We start from the raw sequence: 15,999 nt of genomic DNA, 5'->3' as shown, positions 1-15,999 counted from the left end.
GAACGAGTTTGCTTAAAGGATGCTAGGGATGGACGCCTGAGCCTGACAACAGTTTGCACAAACGGGAAAGTGTCTGACCTACAGGGCAACAGAACACTCTCTCCACAATACAAGTATCAATGATTTTTAGAATAGGATGTAATAGGGAATGAACAAGCCCCTCCTAATCGGCATGTATGATTACAACAGAATACTAATAACAAACATCTGGGCAGCCCACCCTTCCCTAACTCTGAGCCAAACCATGGAATGTACTTTTTACTGGCCAAGGAAAGAATGTTACGCTAACTTTTGGCTACCCCACAAGAAGAAGAACCTTCTTCCCCAAATATTTCTAACTGTTGTTTACTCGTACTAAGAGTTCTAGCAGAGTTCAAGTTATGCCTGCTATTATGCTGGAGGGTTTAGGGTACTTGGTAGGCCCCAGCCTATTTAATCCCACAATTCCTCTTTAATACCACCTGACTAGGCATGACTGCTTGCTACTGTTCAACAACAACCACCCTATGAAAGCTGGTGTAGTGTAACTATGGTTGCCAGCTCGAGTTTGGGAAATACCTGGAGATTTTGGGGGTGGAGCCTGGGGAAGGTGGAGTTTAGAGGAGGGACTTCAATGGGGTATAGTGCCATAGAATCCACTTTCCAAAACAGTGAGCTGATCTGTTGTGTGGAGATCAGTTGTAACAGAGGGAGAGCCCCGCCACCATCTGGAGGTTTACAGCCCTAGGTGTAGCAGTTAAGAGCGCCACAGCAGGGTCTGGGAGACACAGGTTCAAATCCTGGATCTCCAGATGACAGAGATCAGTTCCCCTGGAGAAAATGGCTACTTTGGAGGGTGGAGTCCATGGCATTGTACCTGCTGAGGTTGCTTTCCTCCTCAAACCTCACCCTCCCAAGGCTCCACCCCCAAATCTCCAAGAATTTCCACACCAGAAGCTGGCCACCCTAAGAGGGACTGATTTCTGTAGTTGGGAGATCCGTTTGATTCCAGGAGAGCTGCTGCCACCACTACTGCTGTAGGGGGGGAGCAAGTGGGAGGCCGGGAGGATGATGGGGGCAGAGAGAGTAATGAGGGGGCAGAAAGTGATGGGGTGGGAGGCAGAAAGAGAAAGTGTCAGGCCTGGGAGAGAAAGAAAAGGGTGGCAGGAGGGAGAAAGATTGAGAGATTGAGAGAAGAAGGGGGAGAGGGGAGGAAACAAGGGTGGGGGAATGGAACAGCTGCTCCTACAAGTTTCTTGCGAGTCCCCACTTGTAAATATTTTTGGTATATATTTTTGTGCTGGTCTATGAGCATACTAAAAAAATCAATTAATTCAATCACTAAACTGAACAGCATTTAATTTTGATAACATCCAGAGAGGTGGAGAAAGATACTCACTGAATCGTCATTGGGGTTTTTTGTGGGTCCTCCTATTTGTTCTTTAATAAACTCTATATCTTCAGGCAGACTGAGACCATAATACTCCATGACTGATTCCAGCTCATTGGAAGCAATCAGGTACTCAAACATCTTCACAGAAGCCTCTTCATGCTGCAGTCAATGTTAATGATTAATCAGAACACATATTGTAACAAAGGGCAAAAATTAAAACCACACAAAAAACCCCTGCTAACAATATAATCTTTGTAAATATAACAGTGGTACCCTAGGTTTTGGCTCATTAAGTAAAAGGACTCTTGTAGCAACTAAAAGACTAACTTTGCTTCACTTTAAATATATACATGGGTTGAAAAGGCAGTTTGCTAACAATGAATAGAAATACATTTTTTAGTCACTAAAAACTTGGATTGGAGGGGATGAGTGCAGGGAGGTAGCAATTCTGGTCTTCTTTCCGCAGCAAGCAGAGCAACAACCAAAGGATGGGAGAATGCAGCACTCTCTCCCCATGTCAGCTGCTGAAGTTTCTAATGGCATTTGACACTCCTGCTGAAGAACAAAATATCTGAACAAAATTGATTAGGCTGAAATTTGAAACATTCAGACAGAAAATAAAGCAGCAAAGTCAAAGAAAGAAAACATGCCCTAGAAAAAGGAATTTGGGTTGCATAACCTGTGAAGAGTTAAGCATTTCCTAAACAAACCAAAGCATTAGTAACTATATTTCCTCAAGATACTATTAAGTAGTTTTTCTTGAAAGAACATTTCAGAGATCTGCATGTACTTCTGCATGTACCACCAGATGACAGCACATCCCAAAATGAACGCTCCATTTATAAAAAGGTCACATTCTAAATGTGGCATACTCACCTTCCATGTGGATTTTGGATTCGCAAGTGGGATGAATCTTCCATCAAACATGTGGGAGAATGGCCCATGACCTAAAAAGGAAGGAGTACACAATTCATTTGTATGGCACGGGTAAGATGTATGCTGGTTTTGTATACTAATTTTGATATTCCTCTTGACTATAGCAAAGCCTTTTTTAACATTTAAATTGGCTTTCACAAAGGTAAAACTAGCAGCTGCTTAAACCTGGCTATCTTTTGATCTCCTCTACATGACCCGAATAGATGCAGAAAATCTCCTGCGCTGTTTCCCTGGTAAATATTATTAACCTCTTCTGCGCATGCAAGTTTTCGTATGATTTACAATGCTAGCTGGTCTCTTAGTTGGCTGTAAACCATATGAGAGTAAATGAGATCAAATAATATTTTTTTTAACATGTGTATTTACCTCCAATTACTTACTGCCTTTGATTCTGCATGTTCAACAACAATAAACAGACAAAAGGAATGTTGTTTGTACAACAAAAAGGATCTCTTTCTATGTCTCAAAGACAAGAGGTTCCTGGATTCAAATGGACATTCATAACATTTAAAAATATTTTCATTTAAATATAAGTCCTGGATTTTTGTCATTTTACATCCATAAAGCCAGGACAGCGCATAATTACACTAAAATGCATTATTAGGTAGGGGGTATTTTTAGCTTTTGCTTTTTCCCCCCTTCAGTGAACATTTTGCTTCCAAGTTTGGTCTCAGGGATTCAGACCTGAGGCTTAAATACATGCCTTGATTTTGCTCTGCTTGGATTATATATAGAAAATTGGCAGTGCATTGATAAGGGTCTCCCTGGCATGCTAAGGTAGTGTCTGCATGGAGCTCCTCTCATTGGCAGCATTCAAGTATGTGCACCCTCTACAACTTGAAAGGGTACAATATAGAAGAAGCCTTGCCATGCAAGACTGCCATTTGGTGTAATTGGCCTTTCATGACCAAGTGGGAAGCTAGATACGTTAAAAGTCTCTTTTCCCTAACACCTGTTAATATAACCTATCAAAACTACTTTGAATCACTAAGGAAAGATAAAATACAGAAGTACTGATGAATAACTTCAAAGAAACAGGGTGGCTAGAATGTCGGACTAAGATCTGGTGTAGCATGGTATAATGGTTAAAATGTCAGCCTAGGATCCGGGAAACCCAGGTCCAAATTGCCACTCTGCCATGGAAGCCTTGGGCCAGCCACTCACTCAGCCTAACCTACCTCACAAGGTTGTTGCGAGGCTGGGAATGATGTAAGCCACTGTGGATCCCCACTGGGGAGAAAGGTGGGGTATAAATGGAGTAAAATGAATGTTAACATAGCCTACAATTGATAATACATTTCTTTATATGGTACACTGCATATACATTACCTTGTATACAGTACATGAAAAATTGCTTACCCAGATCATGACAAAGGCCAGCAATTTGGACACATAAAATATCCCTCTGGTTGATACACAGCTCTGGTTGTCGTTCCTGCAGTGCTCGGACCAAGTGGCCTGCCAGATGGCCAACCCTGTTACAAGAAGTATAGGTCTTTACTTGCTGAATTTCTAACTACAGAAAGCAACTTGACAGGTCATGGTGGTGTGTCTGTGAGATGTCACCAGGCTTATACATTCTGAACTAAAATCCTGATGCGAAAGTTCATTAGTGGTTCATTTGGAAAACATAAACCCTCTTCATCTACTCACACAAAGAGGAACTAGTTTTGAATTGTTTGTGATTTTGGGTGGGGCATGTTTGTCCTTTTAAAAAATTGTTCTGTGTTCCAAAAAGGAAAGCATGCACCACTCAATCTCAAGTGTATTACATCACCATCTGTTTAAAGCTAGTTTCTCTTTCACTCAACACAGAGGTGTCGTCAAGGTCTCACTACAACAAACCCCTATCCCATGCTGTGCACTGCACAGCAGAGACATTAAGTGATATTCTGCCCCAGATATGACAAGGAAACTAGGCAGTCAGGGACAATGGTGATAACCATTTAATTTGCCTTGAGTCTCAATGAGAAATTGGACTATAAATGACGTAAATAAAGTAAAAGGCAGGGGCAGGGGGAAGGACCCTTTCCAGACCTATTTTGGCCTTTGAGGGAGGACTCACTGGGGCCAAGCCTGGCTAGGGCTGCAAGTTCTAGGTTAGGAAATTCCTACAGATTTTGTGGTAAAGTCTGAGGGTAAAGTCACTAGGACCAGGCCTGGCTAGGCCAGCTCTGGATTGATCCAGGTTAGGAAATTCCTGGAGATTTTGTGTCTGAGCAGGGTAAAGTCTGTGGTGAGAAGAGGCCTCAGCATGGTATTATGCCACAGAATCTATCCTCCAGAGCAGCCATTTCTCCAGGGTGACAGATCTCTGTTGTCTGGAGTTCAGATGTAATTCTGGGAGATTTCTAGGTCCCACCAGGAGGTTTGCAACCATAGGCCTGGCAGCAACCTCTGGGTGACTGGATACTGTTGGGGAAATTTAAACCTCAACCCAAATAGGTTCAGACTATGGGTTGAACTGAAATATGAAACTCAGAGAATATCTGGAAAATGATAAATACTTTATTGAAAAGAAAAACAGTTGTCAGGCCTTGCTCTCTACTAGGAGTATATAGGCTTTTGGCATGAGTTAGGCCAGTGCCTGGCTGAGTGTCATGTTCTCATGCCTGTAATCTGTGTACAGTATCCCTCGTCCTGTTTTCCCCAGCTCCACAGTTGTTGGACCGCTGTTTAGTCTTTCTCTCTGGGAACTGCTTATCTCGGGTTTGCTTGCTCATGTTTACTTTCAATGTCTGCAAGGCTTTATACCATGTAACATGCCAACATTTCCTCATTACAAGCCTTACCTGTTTGTAGACAGTCAGTTTCTTTTATCTATCCTATTGCTCCTAATAAAGTATTACTGCTTCAGAGCTGCCTGCCTGAACGAGTTTGCTTAAAGGATGCTAGGGATGGACGCCTGAGCCTGACAACAGTTTGCACAAACGGGGAAGTGTCTGACCTACAGGGCAACAGAACACTCTCTCCACAATACAAGTATCAATGATTTTTAGAATAGGATGTAATAGGGAATGAACAAGCCCCTCCTAATCGGCATGTATGATTACAACAGAATACTAATAACAAACATCTGGGCAGCCCACCCTTCCCTAACTCTGAGCCAAACCATGGAATGTACTTTTTACTGGCCATGACAATGGTGATAACCATTTAATTTGCCTTGAGTCTCAATGAGAAATTGGACTATAAATGACGTAAATAAATTGTATCTCTTTTCATGCACAGTTTTTAATGGAGAAACATGGATCCATATTGCCTGCACTAGAAAACAAGCTATAATGATCAATTATTTATTGCTTCAGAGCAAAATGCATCCATAGTTAACAAATAAAATTTCAGACTTAAAAACAATTAATTACTTTGTTGAAGCTAAATATATGTTCTTGTGCTTTACATATGGGGAAAATGCACGTGGACAACTGCATTTCCATGTCCAATGTTTATCACATGCTATATGCAAAACAGAGCCCCGTGGCACAGAGTGGTAAGCTGCAGTACTTCAGTCAAAAGCTCTGCTCGCAACCTGAGTTCGATCCCAACGGAAGTTGGTTTCAGGTAGCTGGCTCAAGGTCGACTCAGCCTTCCATCCTTCAAAGGTCGGTAAAATGAGTAGCCAGCTTGCTGGGGGTAAAGGGAAGATGACTGGGGAAGGCACTGGCAAACCACCCCAGAAACAAAGTCTGCCTAGAAAACGTCGGGATGGGTCGGGAATGACCTGGTGCTTGCACAGGGGACCTTTACCAATATGCAAATCCACACCATCTGTACAAATTAACTGACCCTTGAACAGTTGGTGCTATTCAGAGGAAGGCAATGGCAAACCATCTGTTAGTCTCTTGCCCTGAAAACCCCATAAGGGGTTGCCATAAGTCAGCTGTTACCTGAAGGCACACAAAATTATACTAATAATAGTCAACAACAACAAATCATTTTATTAGCATCCTCATACAGCTGAGAGAGAGTGGGCTGCCTAAGGGGCCCATAGCGTACGAGAGAGAGAGAGAGAGAGAGAGAGAAGATTTGGAGCATGACCCTTCCTAGATCACAGCTCATTCTCTTAGCCCCTACACAGAATAATGATTAGTTCATTCTCACACCAAGGAACAATGTCATTGCCCATTTTCTGGAGTGAATGAGGTATTATGAGTACAGTATATAACAAATAGTTAAACATCAAATGAAATGTAATGAGCATATATTATACATCCTGTCTATACCTTGAGGAGAATAAACAGGGGGAAATAACCACATCTCAAAATTAGTTCAATACTACATGCAGTTTGGCAAGGCAAGTCTAAAAATTCACCACATATTTTTGTACTGTGAAGATCCATTTGTCTTTCAGAAATGAGACGCCCACAACATAGTGGAAATGTATATCCCACATGGTAACAGCCATAAAGATGAGCTATAGCTGTGATCCTTCCGTTTCCAGCCAGCTTTGCCACATCCTCCCTTCCTTTGGCCCCTGAGCCTTGCACTATTCCTTAGGCCTTGCCCTTCCTTACTTCATCTATAGAACAATGGGCCTTCTTTCATCTAATGCTATTTTGGCACCCTTTTCTCAGACCCCTAAAAGCACTATTCCCCCTTTGCTTCAACATAGGTCCTTTCAAGTAGGTCCTGCCTTTGGCCCATGCTTTCTCTACACTTCCTTCCCTAAGCCACTGTGGTTTGTTTGTTCCTGTGTGCTGAAAATGCAACCACTGTGAGGAGTGGCATGTTACTTTCTGGTGATGACAACCTCTGAATAATCTAGATACTTTACTAGTTTTTTACTGGTTTCTTTGATGATATTGAATTCTTCTGAGGATTTCTTTTGAGTTACTTAGTTAAAGAGGCAGGACCACTTCATCCAATGGGTGAAAGGCGTCGTTGCCCAAGGTTACTGCCTGGCCTGAAAGTAATGTTCCTTCGAGCACCAGCACTGCCACCTCCCCAACCACTTATTCGCACGCATGGTCTGGATGAGGGCATTTTGCACAGCTGCTGCTGCAGCTGTGGGCACACCAGGCAACGGGATGCAGGGGTAAGATGGGCTTAAAGGGCTCTTCCCCCTACCTCCTTGGTGCTTCTGCCAACCCGCTTAGCAGTTACCTACTTACAGCAGAACTGAAAGAACTGAGAGGTCAGGCTGAGGCTACGGCCACTGGCAGAGTCAAAACAATGAGGGCAGCTGACAGGTCTGAAGCTGTGTCTCAGAAGACCCACAACTAGCACTGGGGGAATCACTGCCGTTCCTCAGTTGGCCAGTACAGGAAAGCCCTCCTTCAGGGGGTCAAGAGCCCTGTTTGTATTGCAAAATACTTGGGTGCAAGTATTCTGACATATGTTGGAGTTGGTGGAACCTCAGAGGACACTACACAGACAGGCAGCAGGGCCGGATGTTGTCCCACCAGACAGCTTTAAAAAGAACAGGTGCATAGGATAGTGATGTTCTTCTGACACCGGAAATTAAAGCATGCCTTTTCTTTTACTATAGATACTAGAATGGCTTTGGTGTTAATGAAGAATTGGCTGTGCGTGTGAAAATCAGTAATACGAATCTGGTGACCAAGTACACCAGTTCAGGAGAAAACAAAAACAGAGAAGACTTGCAGAGAATGGACAGGGTGCTTCCTTACCCAAGGGAATGTTCAAAGCGGTTGTGTGATGCTCCAGGGAAAATATAGTAAGTGCCACCTAATTGTTTAATGTATCGTAGACGCTGGAACTGGGGTGTATCAATGATTCGAACAAGGAGAGGATGCATTTCAATATGGCCATGAATTGGATCATTAAATACCTGAAAGATGTAAAAAACATTTAAAAGTACAAACATTATTTATGAAAATAGTAGAAGCAAGCTTGTGTTATTTTCAGGTAAAGGAACAGAACTAAAAATTCTTTGTTTTCACATTTTTAATATAAAAAGTTACATTAAAACATGAGGCTGTCGATCAGTGCAGGTTTTAATAGTGAAATGAATACTTCACTTGGATGAACGGCACACATGTTGAGAACATGAAATATAATTAAACATCTGCCCTTAATGCAGATAATTTGTTTCTTGGGGGGAAATTATTCTTAACATGCCCCTGAATAAAAGGGTTTTAAAAACAAACAAGCAAAAAGACAACCCACAAATTAAACCAGCAGGACAAAAAAGCAAAGCCTACTTCCTCTTTGTTCCTGGCCTCAATTCAAGTGCTTGCCTGAGATAAGCCCTAGTACCATGGGTCTTCCAACGTGCTCTGGTCTTCAACCCACACAACTCACCATGTTCATGAAAGCATTCAAACCACTAGTCAGTGCAAAAAATCTGTTTATACAAGACTTTTGGTTGTTTTATAAACATTAACAACAATATTTGGATGCCATTGACAATTCAATACTTGGCAAGCTAATATGGATTTGGCCAAGTTAATTTTATAGCCTGTTAATTTTATAGGGCCATAACCATGCAAAATTTCTAATAAGGTTTTAAATTATTTCTTCAGGTCTCTCACCACAACCACTTGGTCATCTGCATCCTAAAATAATGTAGTGGTGACAAAATCATTACCACTTCTCAAACTAACAAATTCCTCTCTGATTTTATTAGCCAAAACTTCTATACACTGATTAAACTATAGCTGAAAGAGAGGAGATCCTTGTCTCACCCCACAATATAATTCAAAACAATGGTGAAAGATGATCGTTTTCCCACATTCTAATTTTAGGAGCCTTGTATACCAAATTTACCCATTTAAGAAAACTTATTAGAAATCCAAATTTGACAAGGGTTTCTTTCTGAAATAGCCAATTGGTTGTATAGAATGCTTTTTCAGCAACAACATAAAAAGCAGAGGAAATACCTTATGAGTCAGCTTTTTTAAAAGTCTGTTTGATCCAATCTAATGTATCTGTCTACAATGCTATTCAAAGGTCTGCTAATATCAATGTAAGTATTTTATAATCAATATTCAACAACCATACTGGCCAATAGGATGAGAACTGTTGTGGGCCGTTCCCTGGCTTAAACAGATCTTTCAAGTTCACATCTTCGAAGGATAAAATGTCAACCCTTCAAATAACACGTGTAAAGTCTGTACAAATAAATTCTCAACTGCTCCCCACAAATTTGGTAAAACCTCATTGATTACAACATCTGGTCCTGGAGCCTTATTTTTGTTTAACTGGTTCTTCCAAACTAGTCTCGTGTTCATTTGAAATATTAGGCAGAGAAAGACTGCAAAGAAAATTTCTCATATCATCACTACCACATACTTCAATTTTTAAGTTATTTTTCTAAGTCACCAGACTCCTCCTACTTCATTTTTGTCTGCTAGTAAATGGGCCAGCAATTTTCCTGACTTATTCTCTTGTTTAAACATGGATTGCTGTTGAGTAGGCATCACAAAAAATGACCCAAAGCTATCTTTGTATGACAGTCTAACTGTGCAATCCTAAACACTCTTATACCTTTCTAAATCTGCTGAATTAATGGGTGTTGCTCTGTTTAGGATAACACTATCAATTTCTGTGTTTTGTTTCAGATTAATGTAGCAGCTTTTCTCACCTTCATTATGTCAGTACGAGTTTGTTCCAGCTTGCGCAAACAGTGCAGAAGTGTTGTTCTCAATGACTGAGTTCTAAAAATGATTAAATTAACAGTTTATAGTTTTACTTTACAGTTTTACATTAAGGCTAACTTAATGTTAGGATTGTCAGTGTTTCTGTTATCAGTTTTAGTAAAGGACCGTCAACATATTTGAAAGTTGCTAATTTTTTAAAATTGTAGTAACTCCAATGTATTTGAGAAAACTCCATTTTCTTACAATGTATGTAAGAAAAATGTATTTATTCTCAAACAATACTGGTTACTAAAACTAACTTTTCTAAATACGTATTACTTCCTCCTCTAGCCATAATCTGTACTAAATATTTACTGACATGAGAAAAGGAAACTTTACACACTCTAATTCATAAACTGATACAGGTTGAGTTTCCCTTATCCAGACATCCAATATCCGGACTGATCCGAAAACCAGACCTTTTGAGTTGGCATGCAGGCGTTACTCACAGGACCTCAGCAGTGCCTTTGATAGTTCAATGTACACAAAATTATTAAAAATATTGTTTAAAATTACATTCAGGCTATGTGTACAAAGTATATATAAACACATATAAAACATAAATGAATTTTGTGTTTAGACTTGGGCCCCATCCCCAAGATACCTCATTATGTATATGCAAAAATTCCAAAATATGGAAAGATCCAAAATACGGACCACTTCTGGTCCTAAGCAGTCCTGATAAGGGATACTCAACCTGTAAAAGCCAGACTCCTCTACTTCCCTAGTAAAAAAAAAAAAAAGTGACCTCAGTATTTCATTTAACAAGTCTTATTAAATCTAGTCCAGGAATATAATTAAGTTGCTATATATAATTTGCTATATATAATTAAGTTGCTATTACTATAGTGGAACGAGGCTTGTTCTAATGAAATATTATAGCACCTGCAAATTAAACTAGGAACTGTAGCATGAATTCTTCATGGCACAAGCACGCTTCACCAGATTCTCAAAGTGGACAATTGAGGGCGATGGAGATAAAGCCAGCACTCAATAAGCGAGTTTATAAGGTTGGAGTCAAACTTTGGAAACTGGCTTCCACACGTGACATACGTGCACACAAAGTTCATGCACCTGTTGACAAAAACCTTTGCCTATGAAAGTCTGATTATTTGCTCCAATTCCTCCACAGAACCATTGGCAAAGGAGAATTTGAAAATCATAAAATTCTTTGATTATTGAAATTTACAAAATGGTCTCATAGCTCTTTGGGAAACTCTATCCTACTCTTCATGCAAACCTCTCCCTCTCGTTAAATTCGATTGTAACAGCAACACCTGTTGCAAGCAGTGGGTTGTATTCTGCAGCTATTTCACAGACAGAACTGGGCGGATGGGTTATCTTGTCTGACTACCTGTAAAGAAACTGGGTTCCCCAATTTCTTTGGTTACAATTCCTTGGTTCAGATCAGGGCCTGGTATAACTTGATATTAAACTCAGGAGGCCTAAGAGAGGCAAATGGTTCACTCAGCAATTTACAACCGTGAGAACGTACTTTCGTTTTGAAGAATGCGCTTTGAAGAAGGGGGCCAGAGAACGCCAGATGCAGGCAATTTCACCTCCCTACCTCCCTAATTGAAGGTCGTTAGTTGCCCTAGTAACAAATCTGTCGACCTTGCTGGCCTTATCTCTGACTTGAGGATCTCCAGGTGTTTCAATTGCTGCAGAATCAGAAATACCTTGGTCATCCTGAGGAGATGTGGAGGCAAGGGTGACACATCAATCAATTATAGGTTTATGGCTCTCTTTGCATTCTGATTGGTGTATTGGGCCCATATTACTGGGAATGCAAAGATAAACGTAGACCTCGTTCATACAGAAATCATGAACGTTAGGTTATGGCTGGTCCATGCCTGACTTCATCAAACACTTGTTTTTGATTTGACCTTTCACAGGGGGAACTTTTGTCTGACTGAACTGTTGGAAACTTGCATGCTGAAGCCAAGACGCATGAACTTTGGAGAACTGGTAACTTGCAACTAAACCTCTTGAAACTTGCCTTAAACTTTGCCAAACGTTTCAACCTAAGAACTTGACTGTGTAGCTAGATATATTAAGCATTGTTATTTTTGTGCTTTAAATCCTTCATGACTTTTCCTTTCTGTAATGAGCACAATCTTTGACCTATATTTGGCTGTGTCTTTTGACTCTGTGGGTCCCAAGGCTAAATCTGAAGTGCCTTCTTGTTTGTGTGACCACCTACCAAGGCTTAAAACCTATGGTTAGCATAATCCTTGCCTGCTGGGCATCCTACCTTGCAGGAGAGGCGTTGTGCTTTAATTTGGAACCAGCCGGCAGAGGCCGCCCCTATACTCTGCCGGGGCTAACCGTTCGTATAGGGGCTAGTGGCAGCTACCCACTGAGCAACAGGAAAAACTCCTGGGCTCGGTGTTTTGTTTTGGGAACTCGCTCTCGGCCAACCTTGAAAGAGGCCTGGCCCAGCAGAGGCTGGGCGGTGTTCTTCTACACTACCCTCCTCACTGCAGGCCCACCCACCCGCCATACTGTCTCCAAGGCTTTACCTTCTCCTGGCCATGCCTTTTCAGGGGTTTATTATTTATTTTTATTATTTTATTTATTATTTGGATTTCTATCCCGCCCTCCCCGGCCAAGGCTGAGCAACAGGGGGCTGCTGGGATTAGAAGGTAGCAAGGAAAGATTTGCTTTGGCAGCCAAATATCCTCAGGACACAACATACTGAGATGGACAGGATATTAAAGAACATATATTGTTAATGGTGCTCAAGAGCAAAGCTACCATTCAAAAACTGTTGAATTAAAAAAATTAAGATCGAATGTTATTTTTGTGACTCAGAAAGTGATTTACCTATGACCTACCCATTTATCATGATGTCACAGGCAAGTTAGTTCTTGAGCTTGATAGGACTTAATGATAACATGTAAAGACTGAAATGACAAAAGAATACTACGCCACACAGGTAATTAAAACACCCACACTCAAAAGAAATTTGGTTAGTTTCTCTTACCTAATTCCCATTTCTTCCAGGTAAGAGTCAGTGATGTAGGGCAGCAGTGAACCAGTCATTTGATTATCTAAGGAGTTAAGAAACAATTATAGCATCTTTCTTCTATCTGAAATACACTGCAAAAATAGACAGCAATTTAAGAAGATATTTCCAGAAAATTTATTTTTGTTTCCATCCCCTTTGAAGTGTTACCTTGGGATACAACGAAAAAAAAGTTATCTACACCCTGTACTTCATTAAGACATCATACTTTTTTGTGAAATTACTAGGGATACACAGTAACACCAAGATCCAAAATTAAGACCTTTCAGATCCAGAAAATCTGGCAAATTCATGGCTTGACAATATGGTAGAAGAATAATCTGATGCTATGAAAGCCTGGAAAAAAACCTTGCTGAAGGCATACAGCTTGAAGAAGCACCATTATAACAAGAGAGCGGTGGCCTGGCAGAATCAGGGCTTTTACAATGTCATCAGATTCCTAATTTGCATTATTATGGCTGCAATCACTTATCTGAGCCCCACTGAATAAAGTGGGACTTACTTCTAAATAAACATGCATAGGACTGCACCTTATATGACTTGAATCAGTGCCACACAACAGAAGCAGACATAAAGCTAAATAAAGGAGCCCTGCAGCACTTTAAAGACTAACAAAACTTATTCCGGCATAAACTTTCATGAGTTAGAGCTCTCTTTAACAGGCACATAAACTATTCAATCTTTAGGCAGATGAATTTATGGTCAACTCTGCAAACAACATACAGTTGGGGGAGAAATTACAAAACAAGACCAGTTTAAAGCAGAATCAAAAGAGAAACCTGTCTTCTGTGGGTGAGGTCCCAACTGCTGACAGACAGGCGAAATAGGATTAACACAGAACAGACCTAGTGCAATGTATAGAACCATAGCTTAATTAATTAACATCCGTAAATGGTGGGATGTACCAATGGATTAGCACTTCTAGTGACTAAGAAGTACTTCAGGCCTGGTGGGGAAATAGTATTGACTTACTTGATGAATGGCAACGCAGTAATGTCCCACTGGATTCTCCCTCTGAAGCGCTTTAGAAGGAGACCAGTGAATTTTAAATCAGTGACTGAATGCTCTGGAAGACTACAAAATTCACCCACTGGTTTCTGATCATTGTGACTCTTAGCATCAGATTTGTGGCAATTGGTTCTTTTGCATAAAGCTAATTCCGAAATGGGATTCCCAATGAAGGATAGGCTAAGAGGATTTGGACCCAATGTCCTGGTAAGGTATGGATTGCTGGTGGCCAAAAACGCATAATCTGGGAGAGCCCTCACTTGTCGGGGGTGGTTCAGAGATGATCAGCACCACTACCTGTCAAGAATAGGCGTCCACCCCTAGCTCTTCCTAAGTATTCACTCAGGCAGGAACGATCCGAAGTAAAAAAAAATTATTGGAAGACTTCGCAGGTTACAGACAACAGAGCTGACAGCATCCTTAGGCGAACAAAGCATGCAACGGTTGCCAAAGTGCATGGCTAGAGTTAAAAGCTGCTGCCAGGCAATGGGGAGATAAGCAGGAAGTTCTCAGGACTGATAGTCTCAACAAAGGTCAGGTGCAAGGCCGTGGGAACGCCAAGCCAAGTTCTGCTATGACCTGACACTACCCTACACAGGGTTTTTTTTAGTAAATTTTTTTATTATTTTCTTCATTTAATATACCAACATATACATCAACATCTATTTACTAAAAAATTAATAAAAGTAGTAAAAAACAAAAAAATAATAGTAATTTAAACTAAAAAGGTCTCCCCCCTCACTCTTTTCCATCTAAAGATAAGTTGTATATACTTTTGCTAAGAAAATTAATCCCCATATTATTGAATTAATATACACTTGTTATATTCTTAAAATTTGTTAATTCAATACCTTAATGTAACCATCATACAAAATATATAAAAGGGATTAAACCAAAGGATATCCTTTAAATGGTCCCATTAAAAACCGATTTTCACAGTAAATTCTCCAACGCCTCCCAGTCCCCCCCAAATTGTACATTATCGTTCTGATTTATCAAAGCTGTGAGTTTCGCCATCTCTGTCGATTCCTACACAGGTTTTTGAGCCTGCACCTGGTTCATGTGAAGGTACCAAGAACCAATTCCAACGACTGTACCCGTGAGGATTCCCCTGACACCTTCAGGGATCCGGCGCCGGGGGACGCAAAGAAGCCCTCATCTTCGAGAAACCGCCCAGGTGGGAAGAGCGGGCAACGGACTCCCCCACACGGCCGGCCGGCCGGCCAGCGCCTCGCCCGTTCCTCATCCCGTTCACCTTGGACGCAGCGCAGCAGCTCCGGGTCTTCGAAGCCGTTGCGGCGGAGGAAGGTGCACAGCTGCTCGGTCCCCCAGGAACGGGGGTGGACGTGGTCGGGGTCCGCATCCCGCCAGGCGGAGACCTGCTTTTCGGGGGTGTGGAACCCGTCGGCCGGGCTGTCGGGCCGCGGCCGTTTGGAGGGTCCCTCCTTGCCAAGCTTCTCCATCGCTTTCGCTTCTGTGAGGGAGACACACGCGGCGCAGACTGCGAGCTCGGCGGACGGGCCGACCGAATGGCCTCCTCCCGCCGGCGGAGAGAGGCGCCATCCCCGGAGGGAGGGACGGAGGGGGCCACGTGACGCGCGTCCTCCTCTCAGGGCCGCGGTGGGCGGGCCACAGGGCGGGGCCTGGAGTCGGCGTCCGCCGGGCCGGGCTGCAAAAGAAACCCGCGGCTTTTCGCGGCGGCGTGGCGCTCCTGACCCTCGGAGGAAGATTCTGCGGAATAGATGCCTACGAGGACATTTTACGACAGGGGCCAGAGCGGCGGCCGTATTAAGCATGTCGCCAATCTGTGGCTCCTGAAAAGCCATCAAGACATACAGATGTGCCTTGAAGGTGCTGCAGGACTGATTGGACTGAAGTCCCCTCCCCGCGCGCCCCCTCTCTGATTTTAACTTGTTCTACTCAAGGTGGTCCAATGGGGTAGTAATACTACTGGAGGTTTCACTTTCATAACGCGTCCCCATGAGGAAATGACAAAATCAGTTTAATGCTTTCCGTTAAGGCAAAGAAAAAGAGCACGCGATTCTGAAGGCCGG

At 42.0% G+C, this 15,999-nt stretch overlaps 1 protein-coding gene across 1 annotated transcript in view; it reads right to left on the bottom strand.

Annotated features, from left to right (window-relative positions):
* SAMHD1 (SAM and HD domain containing deoxynucleoside triphosphate triphosphohydrolase 1) overlaps positions 1 to 15,408 on the bottom strand; it is a 36,073-nt gene extending 20,665 nt beyond the window's left edge. The window contains exons 1-7 of the mRNA XM_056867474.1: positions 15,201 to 15,408; positions 12,896 to 12,962; positions 9,855 to 9,927; positions 7,939 to 8,099; positions 3,668 to 3,783; positions 2,249 to 2,319; positions 1,379 to 1,531 (exon numbers count right to left, since the gene is read on the bottom strand). Of these exons, the coding sequence (XP_056723452.1) occupies positions 1,379 to 1,531; positions 2,249 to 2,319; positions 3,668 to 3,783; positions 7,939 to 8,099; positions 9,855 to 9,927; positions 12,896 to 12,962; positions 15,201 to 15,408 (849 nt within the window). The remainder of the gene's footprint in view (positions 1 to 1,378; positions 1,532 to 2,248; positions 2,320 to 3,667; positions 3,784 to 7,938; positions 8,100 to 9,854; positions 9,928 to 12,895; positions 12,963 to 15,200) is intronic.
* Positions 15,409 to 15,999: the final 591 nt, after the last annotated feature.

The sequence above is a fragment of the Euleptes europaea genome, chromosome 2, assembly GCF_029931775.1.
Source record: "Euleptes europaea isolate rEulEur1 chromosome 2, rEulEur1.hap1, whole genome shotgun sequence".
NCBI classification, from domain to species: domain Eukaryota; kingdom Metazoa; phylum Chordata; class Lepidosauria; order Squamata; family Sphaerodactylidae; genus Euleptes; species Euleptes europaea.
Note: the sequence above shows the minus strand (reverse complement) of the source record. Positions and strands in the feature narration are given on the sequence as shown.